The following is an 18,300-nucleotide window of genomic DNA, read 5'->3' as shown; positions in this document are numbered from 1 at the left end:
ATATTTTGGAGGGGCTGGAGAGATGGCTTAGTGGTTAAGCGCTTGCCTGTGAAGCCTAAGCACCCCAGTTCGAGGCTCGATTCCCCAGGACCCACATTAGCCAGATGCACAAGGGGTTACACCCATCTGGAGCTCATGTGCAGAGGCTGGAAGCCCTGGCGCGCCCATTCTCTCTCTCTCTGTGCCTCTTTCTCTGTCTGTTGCTCTCAAATAAGTAAATAAAATAAAACAAAACAAAAATAAGTAAATAAAAATATTTTGGAGCCAGGTGTGGTGGCACGCACCTTTAATCCCAGTACTCGGGAGGCAGAGGTAGGAGGATCGCCTAGAGTTCAAGGCCTCCCTTAGACTCCATAGTGAATTCCAGGTCAGCCTGAGCCAGAGTGAGACCCTACCTCAAAAAACAAAACAAAAGGGCTGGAGAGGTGGCTTAGCGGTTAAACGCTTGCCTGTGAAGCCTAAGGACCCCAGTTCAAGGCTCGGTTCCCCAGGACCCACGTTAGCCAGATGCACAAGGGGGCGCACATGTCTGGAGTTCGTTTGCAGTGGCTGTAGGCCCTCGCACGCCCATTCTCTCTCTCTGTCTCTGCCTCGTTCTCTCTGTCTCTCTCAAATAAATAAATAAAAATAAACAAAAATTTTTTTAAAAATAATAATAGATGTTAGGCACTTAGCAGAAACTAGCACCAGGAGACATGGTTAGTAGTGGTGTTAATTATCTGTAATCAGGCCTAGCTTGGTTGTTATGTCCTACCTTCCTCCTCCTAGGCCCTTCAAAAATGAGGAGGAAGAAAAGTGGCCATAAAGTATTACTGATCAGGTTTTTGTCCTTGGCAAAAGTCCAGCGTGACTGCCTCAGTGTGGTCTGCACTCTGCAGAAGCTGCTGGTTCTGGAGTTGGAGCTCCTGGTTCTTCAAGGCCAGATCAATGTTGTCTTGCAGGACATTGGCCAGCAGGCTACGGTAACGTTGCTCTGTAGTCATGGTCTGCTTCTCCCACTGCCCTTGCCAGGCTTGGAATACCTGTGCCCAAATTCAGAGATGCTTGTCAGTCCACTAGCCTAGGCATCTGCTCCAAACCTGTCCTTTGTCTCCACTGACCTGCAGTAAGTGGCATGTCCGAGCTTGGGTGGCCTGCACATGCATGTCATAGAGAGCCACCAGATCCCGCTCTGCTGTGTCCCGTTCTGCCTGCAGGGCCTCCACCTGGAGTCTCAGCACTGTCTGCTCCTTGTGCAGCCTCTGTCTCTCCTTACAGGCCTTCAGAGATAATTCATACCCTTTGGTAAGTGCCAGGCTCTGTGCCAATCACTTCATGTGTATGGTCATATTTTATAATAGCCATATAAGGAAGTTGCCATTTTATAGATCACATATTACACCATGGAAGTGATCTAACTAACCCAATTTCCTATGGCTAGTGAGGGACAGAGCTGAGCTGACATATGTTCTCCTCGGGGTGAAATCCACACCCTTGAGTCTGACTACACATATGCTAGGCTGTAGCTAGATAGAATAGTCTGTGGTTCCCAGACCTAATTCTGTCATTGCTTCCCCCTGGGCCTTTGCTTTCACAGTCTTGTCTTCTCTTAGAACATGTCCCTTCCCTGTCACATACACATATCTTATCTGTTTCAAGGAGAGTGAGACCAGACAAACCTTGAACTTACTTTGTAGCCACAAGCTGGCCTTGAACTCTCAGTCTTCCTACCTACACCTCCTGAGTGCTGGAATTATAGGCCTGTACCACCATATATATATATATATGGCTGGAGAGATGGCTTAGCAGTTAAGTGCTTGCCTGAGAAGCCTAAGGACCCTAGTTCAAGGCTCAATTCCCCAGGACCCACATAAGCCAGATGCACAAGGTGACACATGCACTGGAGTTTGTTTGCAGTGGCTGGAGACTCTAGGGCACCTGTGATGGTTTGATTGAAGTGTCCTCCATAAACTTAGGTGTTTTGGATGTTAGGTTCCCCAGCTGATGACAATTGAAAATTAAAGCCTCTTGGAGGCAGTGTATTGTTGGGGGCAGGCTTATGGGTATTGTAGCCAGTTTCTCCATGCCAGTGTTTGGCACACTCTCCTGTTGCTATGGTCCACCTTATGTTGCCCAGGGGGTGATGTCCACTCTCTGCTCATGCCATTGCTTTCCCCTGCCATCGTGGAGCTTCCCCTTGAGCCTATAAGCCAAAATAAATGTTTTTTTCCCAGAAGCTGCTCTTGGTTGGGTGATTTGTACCAGCAATGTGAACCGGACTGCAACAGCGCCCATTCTCTCTCTCTCTCTCCCCCTTCCTCCCTCTTCTTTCTCTGTCTCTCTCAAATAAATAAAATTAAACATTATATATATATACACATATATATATTATATATATACATATATATATAAACTCCAGACACATGTGTCACCTGGTGCATCTGGCTTACATGGGTACTGGGGAATTGAACCTGGGTCCTTAGGCTTCACAGGCATGATCCTTAAATGCTAAGCCATCTCTCCAGTCCCCCACAACTTTTATTTCTTCTTTTTAGCTCAGGCTAACCTGGAATTCACTATGTAGTCTCAGGGTGGCCTTGAACTCACAGCAACCCTCCTACCTCTGCCTCCAGAGTGCTGGGATTAACGGTGTGTGCCACCACACCCAGCAATATTTATTTCTTAATTTGTTAAAAGTTATGTTTAGAGCCAGCCATAGTGGTACACACCATTAATCCCAGCACTCGAAGCAGAGTTAGGAGGACTGCTATTAGTTTGAGGCCAGCCTGGGACTACAGAGTGAGTTCCAAAGCCATCGTGGGCCAGAGTAAGAGACCCTAGCTTGAAGCAAAACAAAAACAGTTATGTTTACCAAGTGTGTCTGTGATGAGCACTAACTGCCCTTGTGGAGCTGAGTCTAGAGCATTCTGGGGCTGATTTCTGTTTCTCCTGAGTCTCAGTTTAAATGGCATCTCTTATCCACTCCAGCCTGAGTAAAGTCTACCTCTGTTCCTGTCACCTTGGTTCATAGCACTGCATATTGCCTTTATCCCTCACAAGGCTGTGAGGGCCATTCATGTGGACCAGTCAACTGTGATTGATGTTGGATCCCGGCCCCAGCCAGTGCCTGGAAAAAGTACAAGGAGCCACACCTCCTACTTGTCCCTCCTCACCTCCTCTTTGGTCACCATGCTTTTGATCTGTTCACCTGCCACCTCCTCCTCCTGTTCCAAACACTTCAACTGTTTGTGGATCCAAATTTGGTGTTGCTCTCGTTGTCTCTGCCTCTGTGCTCGAGTCAGAAAGAACTGCTGAGCCACGTCTGGGACCTGCTGAGCCGAGACAGTATCATTTGAAGGTTAGTCCAAAAAAAAAAAAAAAAGCCATGTTGGCCAGGAGTGGTGGTGCACACCTTTAATCCCAGCCCTCGGAGGCAGAGGCAGGAGGATCACCATGAGTTCGAGGCCACCCTGAGACTGCATAGTAAATTCCAGGTCAGCCCGAGCTAGAGTGAAACTCTACCTTGAAAAACAAAACCAAAACCAAAAAGCCACGGTGTGCTCACTTTAGCAGAACATATACTAAAAAAAGGCCATGTGTGCTTTGGAGCAGAGGGTCCATCTTTCCAAAAGAACTTTATTGTCAGGACTGTTCCCAGTACTATTTGGCCTGAAAGAGCCTATAGCAGACACTCAAGAGGCTATGGGGGGAGGGAAAAAGAACTGGCTGTGTTAATACATACCATAGGAGCCCTAAAAATCCCATGCCCCTAACCCATCTCAGAAAAAAAAAAAAAAAACCTACCCCACTCATGTTCCTCCCTTAGGGATCCAGTAACCCTTCAGGTTCTTTGTCAGAAGCTCCATATACTTCCCTGATGTTGGGGTATCCCCTGGGATTGGGGACTCCTCACTTGTCCAACAGTTTCCAGTTGATCCTGGAGTACCTGTTCCTGGAGGTCCCACAAAGGGTGCTTCTGGTGGAGTCTAGGCCCAAGAGATCCTATTCTTCCTGTCTCTATAGAAAAATGTCATTAACCAGACAAAAGAAGAGACACATCCCTCCCATCTAGCTGACACCCAAGTACCAGATCCCTGGTGGGGCACCGCACTGAGACCTGGACTCTAGCTCACTGCTGGGTCTATATGAGGAATAACAATTTCACACCCACCATTGCTGCCAGGACAGTGTAGATAGAGCTCAGGGCTTTGAAATCAAGCAGATCACGGACTAGACCCTCTTTTTCTCAGCTGTATCACTGACCTTGGGCAAGTTAGACTCTCCATGTTCTTTCGCATAAACTAGAGCTAACAAAAGTTGTAGAAAGCATGGATAAGGTCATGCAGTTAAAGTACTGGACACTGCTCAAAAAGTGGGAGCTGAAGCCGGACACGGTGGCACACGCCTTTAATCCCAGCACTCGGGAGGCAGAGGTAGGAGGATCGCCGAGAGTTCGAGGCCACCCTGAGACTACATAGTGAATTCCAGGTCAACCTGGGCTAGAACATAGTCCTACCTTGAAAAACAAAAACAAAAACAAAAAAAAAAAAGTGGGAGCTGATATGCCTAATTCCCAGATCCAGTGCCATAAAAACAGGTTGTAAGTAGGTGGTTAAGGAAAGGAAATGAGGGAAAGAGGGCTGGAGAGATGGTTTAGCAGTAAAGGTGTGTGCCTGTGAAGCCAAACGACCCAGATTCGATTCTTCAGTTCCCACATAAACCACATGCACATGTTGGCACATGCATCTGGAGTTCGGTTGCAAGGGCTAGAGGCCCTGGTATGCCCATTCTCTCTCTCTCTCCCTCCCTCTGTCCCTAATAAATAAATAAATAAAAACAAAATCTTTAAAGAAAAAAAAAAGGAAAGGGAAAGAGCTGTGCATGGTGGCACACGCCTTTAATCCTGGCACTTGGGAGGCAGAAGTAGGGGGATCGCCAAAAGTTTGAGGTCACCCTGAGACTATATAGTGAAATCCAGGTCAGCCTGACCTACAGTAAGAAAAAGCTAGGTGTGACCCTACCTCAGAAAACCAAAAAGAAAAAAAGAAAGGAGGCTGGAGAGTTGGCTTAGCAGGCCTGGAAAGCCTAAGGACCCAGGTTCAATTCACCAGTATCCATGTAAACCAGATGCACAAGGTGATGCATGCATCTGGAGTTGGTTGGCTGTGACTGAAGGCCCTGGCAAACCCATTCTCTATGTGCCTCTTTCCCTCTTTTAAATAAATGAAACAGTTTAAAAGAAAAAAAAAAGGGAAAGAAGCCAGGTATAACAGTGATTGTCTTTAATCTCAGCACTTCGGAGGCAGATGTAGGAGAATCATCATGAGTTCAAGGCCACCCTGAGACTACAGAGTGAATTCCAGGTTATCTTGGGCTAGAGTGAGAAAAAGCTAGGTGTGGTGGTGCATGCCTTTAATCCCAGCTCTTGGTAGAGGTAGGAGGATCATTGTGAGTCGAGGCCACCCTGAAACTACATAGTGAATTCCAGGTCAGCTTGAGCTAGAGTGAGACCCTACCTTGAAAAACCAACAAAAAAGAAGAAGAAGAAGAAGAAGAAGAAGAAGAAGAAGAAGAAGAAGAAGAAGAAGAAGAAGAAGAAGAAGATGAAGGAGAAGAAGAAGAAGAAAGGAAGGAAGGAAGGTGAAAGAGCAGGGCATGGTGGCACATGCATTTAATCCCAGCACAGGATCACTGAATTTGAGGCCAGCCCTTGAGACTCCATGTAGATTCCAGGTCAGCTGGAGCTGGAGCGAGAGCATACCTTGAAAAAAAAAAAAAAAGAAGAAGAAAGAAAGAAAGAAAAAGAAAAGGGAAAGAGCCAGGTACTGTGGCTCATAATTCCAGCCTTTTGTAGGCTGAGGTATAAGGATTTCATGAGTTCAAGGCCCTGTCCAGCCTGGGCTACAGTGAGACCTTACCTTAAAAAAAAAAAAAGGGGGGGGGGGGCGCTGGAGAGATGGCTTAGTGGTTAAGCACTTGCCTGTGAAGCCTAAGGACCCCTGTTTGAGGCTCGATTCACCAGGACTCACATAAGTCAGATGCACAAGCTGGCACAAACATCTGGAGTTCGTTTACAGCAGCTGGAGGTCCTGATGTGCTCATTCTCTCTCTGCCTCTTTCTCTTTGTCTGTTGCTCTCAAATAAAAATAAACCAAAAAAAAAAAAAAAAAAAAAAAGGAAGGAAGGAAGAAAGAAAGATCGATCCTGGAAGGTGACTACATAGTGAATTCCAAGTCAGCCTAGACTAGAGTGATATACTATGTAGAAAAAAAAAAGCAAAAGCCATCAAACAAACAAAAAATCCTGGAAGGCAGAATTGCACAAGAAAGGCAAGGGAATAAGCATAAGCATTCTATAGATTCGCTTGTGATCACACCTCTGCTGTTTGTGTCTAACTCTAGACCACTCACATTTCTGAGCCTTAGTTTACTCACCTGACAAATGGAATAGAGGTCTTTCCTTCTTCCAGAACTTTGGTGGCCCACCTTTGACCTTCACAAGAGAGTCCAGACATCTCAGTAGTTCACAAAGTTCTATGTGGCCTGGCCTCTGCTTCCTCTCCAGTTCTTTACCTGTCTCTCTTCCTCGGTCTCTATTCTCCAGCAAACTGAGCTGCTTATAACCCCCCAAAATATCAAGAACTTTTTGACTTCAGTTTCTGTCCGTGATTCTCTCTGCCTGGAATGTTCTTCAGCACCTTTGCTAATCTTCATCAGGAATCACATCCATGAACTCTTCTCTTCCTGTCTCTGCATGGCTAACTTACATATCCCACAGACCATGTGTTTATAAACCTTTCAGAGCATCATGTGATGGTGTAATTGTTTCTGTGCAGAAGACCACAAACTCCCCAAGGACAGGGATCACATGGCATTCTACCCAGCACATGGGAAATAATAAATAAATTTTGGGAATCAATAAATCATTGAATGAAGGGGAGTATTCCATAAACAAAAAGGCAGGCATATATGGAATTCCCAGGAGTTTGGATGAGAAGACATACCTGTGGTTCTGGGAGTCCCACAGACTCAGCTCTGACCCCTTTGGGTATCTGGCTTCTTGGACACTGGCTCCAGGCTTTTACTATCTAGAGGAAATGGCTCAGAATGGACATTGGCCATTGCTGGTCCCTATGCCCCCAGGCTTCACCTTGCTTACCCGTAGCTCCCGTAGTGCCCTCCCTAGTTGGTTAATTGCACTGTCTGTCAAGGTGTCCCCAAGAAGGCCTAAGCGCAGAGTCTTCAGGCTGGCCCTGCGGGCCTGGCTCTCTTCTACTGCATCCCACAGGGTGGGCTTCACCTGTTTCACCTGTTTCCTTCTTTCCGAGGCTCCCAACAGAGCACACTGGAGCAAACTTAGGGAGCTATCTAGAAAGGGGAGGCAAAGTGGATTTACTCTTTGTATGTATTCTCCAGAGTACACTGTCCTAGGTCAGGCTAATGTGGAATTTACTCTAGTCTTAGGGTGGCCTCAAACTCTTGGCGATCCTCCTACCTCTGTCTCCCATATACTGAGATTAAAGGTGTGCGCCACCACGCCCAGCTCTAAACTTCTTTTAAAGGTTCTTTTAAAATTGTATTTATTTATTGGAGAGGGAGAGAGAAAGATAGAGGCAGATATAAAGAAGAAATGGGCATGGCAGGGCCTCTAGCCAGTGCAAACTCCAGACACATATACCACCTTGTACATCCGGCTTACAGGGTAGTATGGCATCCAACCTGGGTCCTTTGGCTTTGTAGGCAAGTGTCTTAACCACTGAGCATCTCTCCAGGCCAAGTGCTTTAATTTCTATGGAATACTAGATCAAAATACTTAACTTCTGCCTAGCCCAGTGGTACAGACCTATAATCCTAGCTACTGGGGTAACTGAGGCAGGAGGACTGAACATTCCATACTTGCCTGGGCAACATGTATTGAGACCCTGTCTCAAAACAAAAGCTAAGAATAGTCTGAGGATATAGCTCAGTGGCAGAGCATTTGCCCAATGTTGCAAACAGGTTCATATTGCTGGCAGAAAACACCTGACCCAGAGCAGCTTGTGGGAAAAAAGGGTTCAGTTTTGGCTTATAGACTCTAAGGGAAGCTCCATGATGGCAGGGGGAAACAATGGCATGAGCAGAGGGTGGGCATCACCTCCTAGACAACGTCAGATGGACAATGGCAACAGAAGAGTATGCCAAACACTGGCAAGAGGAAGCTGGCTAGAACAACCATAAGCCAGCCCCCAACAATATACTGTCTCCAGGAGGATTTACTTCCCAAAGTGCCATCAGCTGGGGACCTAAGCATTCAGAACACATTAGTTTATGGGGGGCACCGGAATCAAACCACCACACACAGCATGGGGTGAGAGGTCTTAGGTTCAATCCCTACTACCCAGAAACAATAAAATAAAAAACTGCTGGGTGTGGTAGAAAATGTCCCTCACAAACTGAAGAGAGAAGAAGAGGGGAGGAGTTAAGGGACTCTCAGGAGTCCATTTAGAATAAGCTCATCACCAGGCTCAGGTGTGTAAAAAGAGCCTGATTGGTTGGCAGGACCAGGAACTGATTCATGAAGGGCCCCTCACAATTGCTAAACTTGGTAAAATATTGAAAAAGAAACAGGCAGCTGATGTTGCCTTTAGCCATCTTGGATGAGACTGGCAGGGCATGTTTCTTTGGGCCAGTCCCTAGCTACCTTGCTGTAATCCGTATTACTATTAAACTTTCACATGTGCTTGATGACATATGCTTAGGTTGTTTGTGGATTGCCTCTTTTTATGCACAGCAAATCTTTACTGAGCTGTCTTTTAAAAAATATTTACTTATTTATATATTTACTTGAAAGAGAGAGAGAAGCCAGGCATGGTGACACACATGTTTAACCCAGCACTCAGCAGACAGGGGTGGGAGGATTTCTGTGAGTTCCAGGTCAGCCTGGGCTAGAGTGAGACCCTACCTCAATAAAACAAGAAAAAAGAGTGAGAGAATGGACATTCCAGGGCCTCTCATTGTTACAAAAGAACTCCAGATGCATGTGCCACTTTGTGCATCTGACTTTATGTGGTACTAAAGAATTAAACCCAGGCCAGCAGGGCTTTGTAAGCAAGTGCCTTTAACCACTGAGCCAACTTCCCAGCCCTGCTTTTTTATTTTTTTCCTGGTTTTTCAAGGTAGAATCTCACTCTAGCTCAGGCTGACCTGAAATTCATTATGTAGTCTAGGGTGCCTTTGAACTCATGGTGATCATCCTACATCTGCCTCCTGAGTGCTGGAATTAAAGGTGTGTGCCACCACGCCCAGTTTCCAGCCCTGTTTTTTTTTTTTTTTTTTTTTTTTATTTTGAGGCAGGGTCTTTTACTTACATTGCCCTTTCCTCTTCCAGACTTTGACATCCTCACCACAATGGCCCTTCTTGAATGCTGGTCCTCCCAGAGAGTAACTCAGTAGACTAGGGTTGGGCAAAGGCTGGTTGGGTGACAGGATGAGGCAAGCCCAAGACCAGGTCCCAGAGCTTTCCGAAGACCACCACCACCCACCTTGAGGGTTCAGGTGAAGAAGCAAAGCACTGTAATTGTTTCCCTCCAGGAGCCAGGAGATAATCCAGGGTAGAGAGCCCTCCACCTCCTTACCAGCAACCTCACCAGCCAGTACCCTCAGCAGAGGGCAGTCTCTGCCACAGGGAGGGAAGAAGAAAGGAGATATGCATGAGTAGACAGAAAAACACTGGGCAGAATAACATTCATTATCACGATAGTATCACTATCTCTAGCAACTTCTATTTGTATCACCAGACAGATTTTCAACCTTGTATAGATCACATAGATCCTTTCTTTATTTCAAAGTGTAATCACAGTACTTGGGAGGCAGAGGTAGGAGAATCGCTATGAGTTCGAGACAAGCCTGATTCCACATAGTGAATTCCAGGCCAGCTTGGGCTACAGTGAAACCCTAACTCGAAAAAACAAAACAAGGGATGGCTAAGCAGTTAAAGCATTTACCTGCAAAGCTAAAGGACCCATGTTCAACTCCCCAGGACCCACATTAGCCAGATGCACAAGGGGGTGCACGCATCTGGAGTTCATTTGCAGTGGCTAGAAGCCCTGGTGCACCCATTCTCTCTCCCTTTTTCTCTGCTAAACAAATAAATTAATTAAAATAAAATATAATATTTTTTTAAAGAAAGAGAAACCAAAACAAAACAAAAAAGGATCAATATCTTTTTTTGTTTTTTTTTTCTTTTTTAAAAAAAGTATTTATTTGGGCTGGAGAGATGGCTTAGCGGTTAAGCGCTTGCCTGTGAAGCCTAAGGACCCCGGTTCAAGGCTCGGTTCCCCAGGACCCACGTTAGCCAGATGCACAAGGGGGCGCATGCATCTGGAGTTCATTTGCAGTGGCTGGAAGCCCTGGCGCACCTATTCTCAATCTCTCTCTCTGTCTCTTTCTCTCTCTCTCTGTTACTCTCAAATAAATAAATAAATAATGAACAAAAAAAAATTTTTTTAAATATTTATTTGAGAGAGAGAGAATGAATAATCATGCCAGGACCTCTAGCCATTGCAAACGAACTCCAGACACATGCCACCTTGTGCATCTGGCTTAGGTGGGTACTGGGGAATCAAACCTAGGTCTTCAAGCTTCACAGGCAAATGCCTTAACTGAAAAACCATCTCTCCAGCCTTTGCTTTAAGTGATAAGCCATCTCTCCAGCCCTTTTTTCAAGGTAGGGCTTCACTGTAGCCTAGGCTGACCTGGACTTCACTGTGTAGTCTCAGGGTGGCCTCAAACTCACTACAATCCTACCTTTGCCTCCCAAGTGCTGGGATTAAAGGTGTGAACCACCACACCAGGCAGTATCAACATCTTTTTTTTTTTTCTCCTACCCTCAATGCAGTCAAGCACATGGGCCACCACAAAGGCACATAGACATGTATATGCTGCACATATCACACTACACACACCGCATACACACCTACATACTGCACCACACATACCGCATATGCACCTACATACTGCATCACACACACTGCATACACGCCTACACATCACATACATACCTACACATCACACCACACACACACACACAAAACCAAAACCAAGCCCTTCCCCCCCAAACACACACACACAAATAAAAGCCTTCTGTGGAGTGGGGCATGGTAGCGCATGCCTTTAATCCAAGCACTGAGGAGGCAGAGGTAGGAGGACCATTGTGAATTCCAGGCCACCCTGAGACTACATAGTGAATTCCAGGTCAGCCTGGGCTAGAGTGAGACCCTACCTCAAAAAAAAAAAAAAAAAAAAAAAAAAAAGTCTGTGTAGTAACATACTTCTGTAATCCCAGCACTTGGGAAATAGCAGCAGGTAGATGAAAAGCTCAAGGCCTTCCTCAATTATCTAATGACTTTGAAGCTGGACTACATGAGACACTGTCTGAAAAGAAATAAAGCTAGGCATGATGGTGCATGCCTTTAATCCCAGAATTTGGGAGACTGATGTTGTAGGATCACCATGAGTTCCAGGTCAGTCTGGGCCACAGTAACAGCCTGCCTCAAACGAACAATAAATAAACAAATAAACTTGAGTAACCTCACCATATGACCTAGAAATATTACTTCTCAGTATATATCTAGGAAATTTGGAAATACATGTCCAAATAAAACCTGCACACTAATGTTCATAGTGTCATTATTTGTACTAACATATAATGGAAATAATTCAAATGTCTCATTGAATAGGTAAACAAAATTGATAGATTTATACAATGAAACATTCTTTGGTAATAAAATGAAATTGTGATACTGTAACATGGCTAAATGAAAAAAAATCCAGACACAGCTGGGCGTGGTGGCACGCACTTTTAATCCCAGAACTTTGGAGGCAGATGTAGGAGGATCACCTTGAGTTTGAGGCTACCCTGAGAAAACATAGTGAATTCCAGGACAGCCTGGGCTAGAATGAGACCCTACCTGGAAAAAAAAAATCCAAACACAACAAATCACATATTTTATGATTACATTTATATGAAAATCCCAGATAGACTTTTTAAAAAATGAGTGTTTCATGAATTTGCATGTCATTCTTGAGCAGGGGCCATGCTAATCTTCTCTGTATCATTCCAATTTTAGTGTATGTGCTGCTGAAGTGAGCACCAGATAGGCTTTTTTGAGGCAGAGTTTCACTTCTGACTTGAAACTCACTCTATTGCTTGGGGTCACCTAGAACTCACAGTGATCCCCTCCTGCCTCAGCCTCTCAAGGGCTAGGATTAAAAACATGCACCACCATGCCCAGAAGGCAATTTTTTTGTTTGTTTTTTCAAGGTACAGTCTCACTATAGCCCAGGCTGACCCAGAATTCACTATGCTATGTAGTCTGAGGGTGACCTCAAACTCACGGTGTTCCTCTTACCTCCGCCTCCTGGATGCTGGGATTAAAGGCGTGTGCCACCACACCTGGCTCCAGAAGGCAAAACTTTATAGAGACAAAGTCGTAAGTAATTTCCTTGGGTTGAGAGTTGAGAGACAGCTTGAGGAATGCCAGTGGAATTAGACTTCATTTTGGAGTTGAGTAAAATGTTCTAAAATTAGTGTTTAAGAGACTTCTGTGATGTCATAAATTTAATTACAGTCCAGAAGAGAGAGGAGAGGAACAGATGAGTGTATTTTAAGTGATAACCTCATGCTAACCTACCAAAGGGAAAAATAAACCTGCCCTACATTCCTTTCCTGTGTGTTGAAGATTAATCATCAAGGCTCCATCACATTTAGCTTGCAAAACCAACTAACCACAAATGAGCAAGTGCTTCCTTTTTATTGTTTATTTATTTATTTAAAAATTTTTATTTTATTTATTTGAAAGAGAGAGAGTCAGAGAGAGAGAATGGGCATGACAGGGCCTTCAGCTGCTGCAAACAAACTCCTGAAACATGTGCCCCCTTGTGCATCTGGCTTAATGGTGGGTCCTGAAAGAGCGAGAGAGAAAGAGGCAGAGAAGGAGAGAGAGAATGTGTGTTCCAGGGCCTCCAGCCACTGCAAACAAACTCCAGACATATGTGCCATCTTGGGCATCTGGATTACATGGATCCTGGGGAATCGAACTGAGGTCCTTTGGTTTGGCAGGCAAGTGCCTTAACTGCTAAGCCATCTCTCCCTGTTTATTTGTTTACTTATTTTAAATATGTTTTATTTATTTACTTGATTGAGAGAGAAAAAGAGAGAGATAGAGAATAGATGTGCCAGGGCCTCAAGCCACTGCAAACGAACTCCAGACACATGTACCCCCTTGAGCATCTGGCTTACGTGGGACCTGGAGAATTGAACCCGGGGTCCTTTGGCTTTGCAGGCAAATAAATGCCTTAGCCACTAAGCCATCTCTCTAGCCCCCTATTTATTTATTTTTAACTCCAGACATATGTTCCACCTTGTACATCTGGCTTATATGGGTTCTGGGGAATCAAACCTGGGTTCTTTGGCTTTGCAGATGAGCACCTTAAGTGCTAAGCCTTCCCTCCAGCCCATCCTTTTTTTTTTTTTTTTGGTTTTTCAAGGTAGGGTCTCACTCTAGCCCAGGCAACCCATCCTTTTTATTGTTATCTTTTTTGTTTGTTTGTTTGTTTGTTGTTTTTGAGCTAGGGTCTCACTCTAGCCCAGGCTGACATGAAATTCACTCTGCATTCTCGGGGTGGCCTTGAACTCGCAACAACCCTCCTATCTCTGCCTCCAGAGTGCTAAGATTAAAGATGTGTGCTACCATGCCTATCTTTTGATTTTTTTTCTTTTCTTCTTTTTTTCTTCCTTCCTTCCTTCCTTCCTTCCTTCCTTCCTTCCTTCCTTCCTTCCTTCCTTTCTTTCTTTCTTTCTTTCTTTTTTGTTGTTTTTTAGTCAGGGTTTCACTCTAGCCCAGGTGACCTTTTGTTGATTTTTTGTTTTTTTTTTAATTTTTTTATTTATTTATTTGAGAGCAACAGAGACAGAGAGAAAGACAGATAGAGGGAGAGAGAGAGAATGGGCACGCCAGAGCTTCCAGCCTCTGCAAACGAACTCCAGACGCGTGTGCCCCCTTGTGCATCTGGCTAACGTGGGACCTGGGGAACCGAGCCTCGAACCGGGGTCCTTAGGCTTCACAGGCAAGCACTTAACCGCTAAGCCATCTCTCCAGCCCGATTTTTTGGTTTTTTTGAGATAGGGTCTCACTCTAGCCCAGGCTGGCCTGAAATTCACTATATAGTCTCAAGCTGGCCTCAAACTCAGAGCGATCTTCCTACCTCTATCTCTTGAGTGCTGAGCTTAAAGGCATGCACCACCATGCCCAGTTAAGGGCTAGAGAGATGGCTCAATAGTTGAGGTGCTTGCCTGCAAAGCCCAGTGACTCAAGTTTGATTCCCCAGTACCCATGTAAAGCCAGATACATAAAGTGGCACATGCGTCTGGAGTTTGTTTGCAGTGGCTGGAGGCCCTGGCATGGCCATTGTCTGTCTCTGTCTCTGTCTCTGTCTCTCTCCTTGCAAATAAATAAACAAAATATTTTTAACTTAAAAATAAAAAATTAGAATAGGCATTGCAGGGCCTCTAGCCACTGTAAACAAACTCCAGATGCATGCATCACCCTGTCCATCTGGCTTATATGGGTACTGGGGAATCAGACCTGGGACTTAGGCTTCACAAGCAAACACTTTAACCAATATGCCATCTCTCCAGTCCCATTATTATTTTTCTTTGTGCATGTGCATGTTTGTATGTGACTGTGGTCATGTGTGTGCCCAGGCATACATAAATGTGGCAATCAGAGGACAACTTTCAGGTTGGTCCTCACCTATCCACCTCTTTTTTAAAATTATTTATTTTGCAAGGAGAAAGAGAGAGACAGAGAGAGAGAAAGAGAAAGAAAGGGCACACCAGGGCCTCTAGCTGACCTTGAACCTCTGATTGTCCTGCCTTTGCCTTCCAAATCCCAGGATTACAGGCAAGTACTGCCCAATGCTAAAGATCTGTTTGTATTCAATTCTCTATCCAGTTGCCTTGGCCCACACCATTTGCAGATGGAAGGTCTTGGCCTGGGCTGTGTGATGCCCTTACAGTCAGCTGAGGAAGCGGGGAGGAGCTGATGCTGCTCTTCACATGCACAGTTTGGCCCTCGTTTCCCCTCCATGCAAGCAGAAGACCCTCAGACTTACTTGTCTCCTGGGAGCTGCATGATCCTCAAGGTACCCCTCCACACTCGCTGGGTGGCAGACCCCTCAGGATAGGACATGGTGACTGTGAGAAGAGAGAACGACCTGCAGAGGAAAGAGCAAGCTTAGGACAAATGCTCGATGGGGACGGGAGGGGAAGGGAAGATGACAGGTGACTTCCTGTACTCACCTGCCTTTACTCCCTGTGGCCTGCAAGTACAACTCAGAGGCAGCCTGTGAGTCAGACACCTCCACTTCAGTGGCATCTTCTACCACCCTGGAGGAAAAGGAAGCTGATCTCAGCTCTTCAGCACCAGAGTTTTGTGTAGTCCCTTAGAACCTCTCTGTGGGAAGCTGTGAAACGTCCATAGCCAGTAAAGATCATTCCCAAGGCTCTGGGTTTAGTACACCTCCCTAGATGTCTCTCAACTTCCTGACTTTATAGTTTTTCTCTGTGTCCTGCCCAGGAAGGGAAACAGTAGTTGGAGTCACCTCCATTACACAGATGGAGACATTACTCAGTGAGATGCTCCGAATCACTCAGTGTGATTCTGGACTGAATTGGGACAGAAAGATGGGCATAGAGTTGAATAGGGATAATTGGCATGAAGTGAGTGAGCCATATGGGATATGGAATGAAGAAAAGAGGGTGGGGAAGGGTCCTGGGAGCAGACCCAGGCCCTATGTGCATGACTACAAGATCAGAACTTCCTTCCCTGGAGTGGCAGTAAGTTGGAACCCCCAAGGACATAGCTTGGAGAGAGAGAGAGACAGAGAGAATGAGTATGCCAGAGCCTCCAACCACTGCAGATGAACTCCAGACACACATACCACCTTGTGTATCTGGTTTATGTGGGTTCTGGGGAATCAAACCGAGGAGGTTCTTTGGCTTTGCAGACAAAAGCCTTAACCACTAAGTAATCTCTCTAGCCCAAAAGAGCTTTTTTTTTTTTTTTTTTAATGTGTAGTCAGCTAGGGACAGAAGCCCAAGGACATGCCACCTTACTGGCCCTAGCAAGACTAGAACCTATGTCTGACCCAGTCTCATTCGAGATGAGCAAGCAACACACCCCAACTGCAGCTCCCTGCTTGGAGTTTCCCAGGTAAGCACACCTGTGGATCCTCTTGAGTCAGCCTCTTGAGTCCACTAACCAATCATGTAGGTCTCTTATATACCTGAGTCTGATCCTAATTGGATGTTTAATCCATAAACATGTGTCAAGTCTCTTGGCTCTTCATTTTCCTAGTCCTTGCTTTGGTAAACTTTGAAGGTGAGAGGATTTCTTGTCTGCTGTGGCATTTTTCTACTTGCTTTCTACATGAGTCTTATTCTGGGTGTTTTCTTATTTAACAACAAGTTTATATCCTCTTGGTTCCCCTCCTTCGTCTGGATCTGTCTGGACACAGGTATGTGAGTGTCTCTCCCGCTTCCAAGCTTGACTGAGATTTCTTTCTGTCCCTGTGCTTCCTGCCTTGTTTTGGGTGTTTCCTTGCTTTGCTACATGTGTGATCGCTCTTTAAGTTCCGAGTCTTTATGGTCTTAGTCTTTTCTGACCATCAATGTGAGGGGATCTTTCCACTTGGGCTCTCACGCTTTGCCTTCTGCATGTGCTCATGCGTGCATATCCAGACCTCTCCCTACACGAGGGAGACTTTCTCTGTCTCCCTTTCTCCCAACTGGGAAGGAAGAGAACTTTCTGGCTTGGGTTCCCCTCTAGCTCTCTCTCTGGATATTAACTCTCTTGAAAGTAACCCTCATAATTCATAATTTTCCCTTCTCAGAGTAATGTTTTAATTCTTTGCTAATCAGATAAGAACCCAAAAGTTGGGATCCACAGGTTTGAGATCTCCTGTATCTTTATGGAATTTAATCCCTCCCTAGATCCAATCCTGAATCAGTTAAGTACCCACATCCCTATCCCACTGGGCCCTGAACACTCACAAGCCCAGAGGGGCCACATCCAATACTGTAAGGTCCTCCAGCCCTGGGGACAGCAGATCCTGGGTCCTCCCACTGGAGCTGATCTGGGATCACATAAAGACACTTGTTACAAGCTGACCTTTTCCCTCTTTTAGGAGTTGTAGGCTAATCAGGGTGAAAGAATTTAGCCACTCATCACTGGGGTGAAGGTGACCCCTAAGAGGTAAGCCCTTGCTTGGGAGCAGCAGAGGGGCAATGAACCCAAGTTCTTCTGGCTTCCACAAGCCTTAGGTCCTTTCTTTTTCTTTTTTCAAGGTACGGTCTCACTCTAGCTCAGGCTGACGTGGAATTCACCATGTAGTCTCAGGGCGGCCTTGAATTCTCGGCGATCCTCCTACCTCTGCCTCCTGAGTGCTGGGATTAAAGGCATGTGCCACCATGCCTGGCTCTTAGGTTATTTCAATGGTGTCTTGTGACTGCTTCCCCAGGTCTCCCTTTTCCCTTTTCCCTTTCCCCAATGATCTCACCTGCACCAGGCTAAGGGTACTAAGTCCATAATGGGAGTGGCAGAGGAGCTGAGCCTCCTCAAACAGCATCTGCAGCAGCTAAGGTGAAGAAGGGGGCATAAGGCAGCTGTTTTGATTTGAGGGCATTTGATGAAGCCCCCCAAGAAACATTCAAGTGCAGTATCATTATTAATATTGCCAAGAAATGTGGAAATTGGGCCTCTTGGCTATTTGATCTTTGCATGCCACTTCTCCCTGACTCTCATCCCATCAGCCACAGCCTCCTATCATGTTTGCCCTCCCAATAGCTACAGGAAGTGACCCTGCATGGGCCACAGGGTGCTATAGGAGCCCCAGGGAGTCCCTAGTCCAGCTGAGCTGAACAAGCAAAGATTACCTACTGTGTTCTGAGGAAGGTGCTGCCTGAACTTAAGGAGCCTGTGAGCCAGAGGTTCCTCACCTGGGTCACAAGCCTGGGTGCCTCAGCTTCCCAGCCCCTGAGCAGCAGAGCTACATTATACCCTCTGCCCACTGAGGCCACCATGGGCTGGACTCGTGCCAACAGCTCCTGCTCTGCCTCCTGCAGAAAGATATAGGCACATTCTTTGGTGTTAGGAGAGAATTGTGCTGCCTACCTTAAGTGAAAGGAATGGAAACGAGTCAGGACCCCAGGATGCAGAGGCCTGAGGGGCCCCATCCTCCTCCCTTCACTCTCAGAACCCCCTACCTGAGCATCATCAGGGCC

At 45.8% G+C, this 18,300-nt stretch overlaps 1 protein-coding gene and 1 non-coding gene across 2 annotated transcripts; both read right to left on the bottom strand.

Moving 5' to 3' along the window:
- Positions 1-690: 690 nt before the first annotated feature.
- On the bottom strand, positions 691-18,099 carry LOC101595994. Its single transcript, XM_045132138.1, has 12 exons — positions 18,016-18,099; positions 17,577-17,654; positions 17,071-17,153; positions 15,319-15,405; positions 9,496-9,633; positions 7,138-7,342; positions 6,983-7,066; positions 6,414-6,471; positions 3,893-3,996; positions 3,153-3,308; positions 1,101-1,259; positions 691-1,022 (listed from the first exon to the last, which is right to left on the bottom strand). Exons 1-12 carry the CDS (start codon positions 18,097-18,099, stop codon positions 810-812), a joined length of 1,449 nt encoding a protein of 482 aa, XP_044988073.1. The 3' UTR covers positions 691-809.
- LOC123454275 lies at positions 12,003-12,109 on the bottom strand. The gene has a single exon (XR_006633260.1). It is a non-coding gene; the product is annotated as a U6 spliceosomal RNA (small nuclear RNA).
- Positions 18,100-18,300: the final 201 nt, after the last annotated feature.

This window comes from Jaculus jaculus, chromosome 13 (assembly GCF_020740685.1).
Source record: "Jaculus jaculus isolate mJacJac1 chromosome 13, mJacJac1.mat.Y.cur, whole genome shotgun sequence".
Taxonomy (NCBI): domain Eukaryota; kingdom Metazoa; phylum Chordata; class Mammalia; order Rodentia; family Dipodidae; genus Jaculus; species Jaculus jaculus.
Note: the sequence above shows the minus strand (reverse complement) of the source record. Positions and strands in the feature narration are given on the sequence as shown.

Coding starts and splice junctions, on each gene's coding strand:
- LOC101595994 (XM_045132138.1), bottom strand. CDS start 18,099: ATGGTGGCCTCAGTGGGCAGAGGGTATAATGTAGCTCTGCTGCTCAGG. Junction 17,655..18,015: donor CACCCAGGCTTGTGACCCAG/GTGAGGAACCTC, acceptor TCTTCACCTTAG/CTGCTGCAGATGCTGTTTGA. Junction 3,997..6,413: donor ACCTCTATTCCATTTGTCAG/GTGAGTAAACTA, acceptor ATTTTTCTATAG/AGACAGGAAGAATAGGATCT.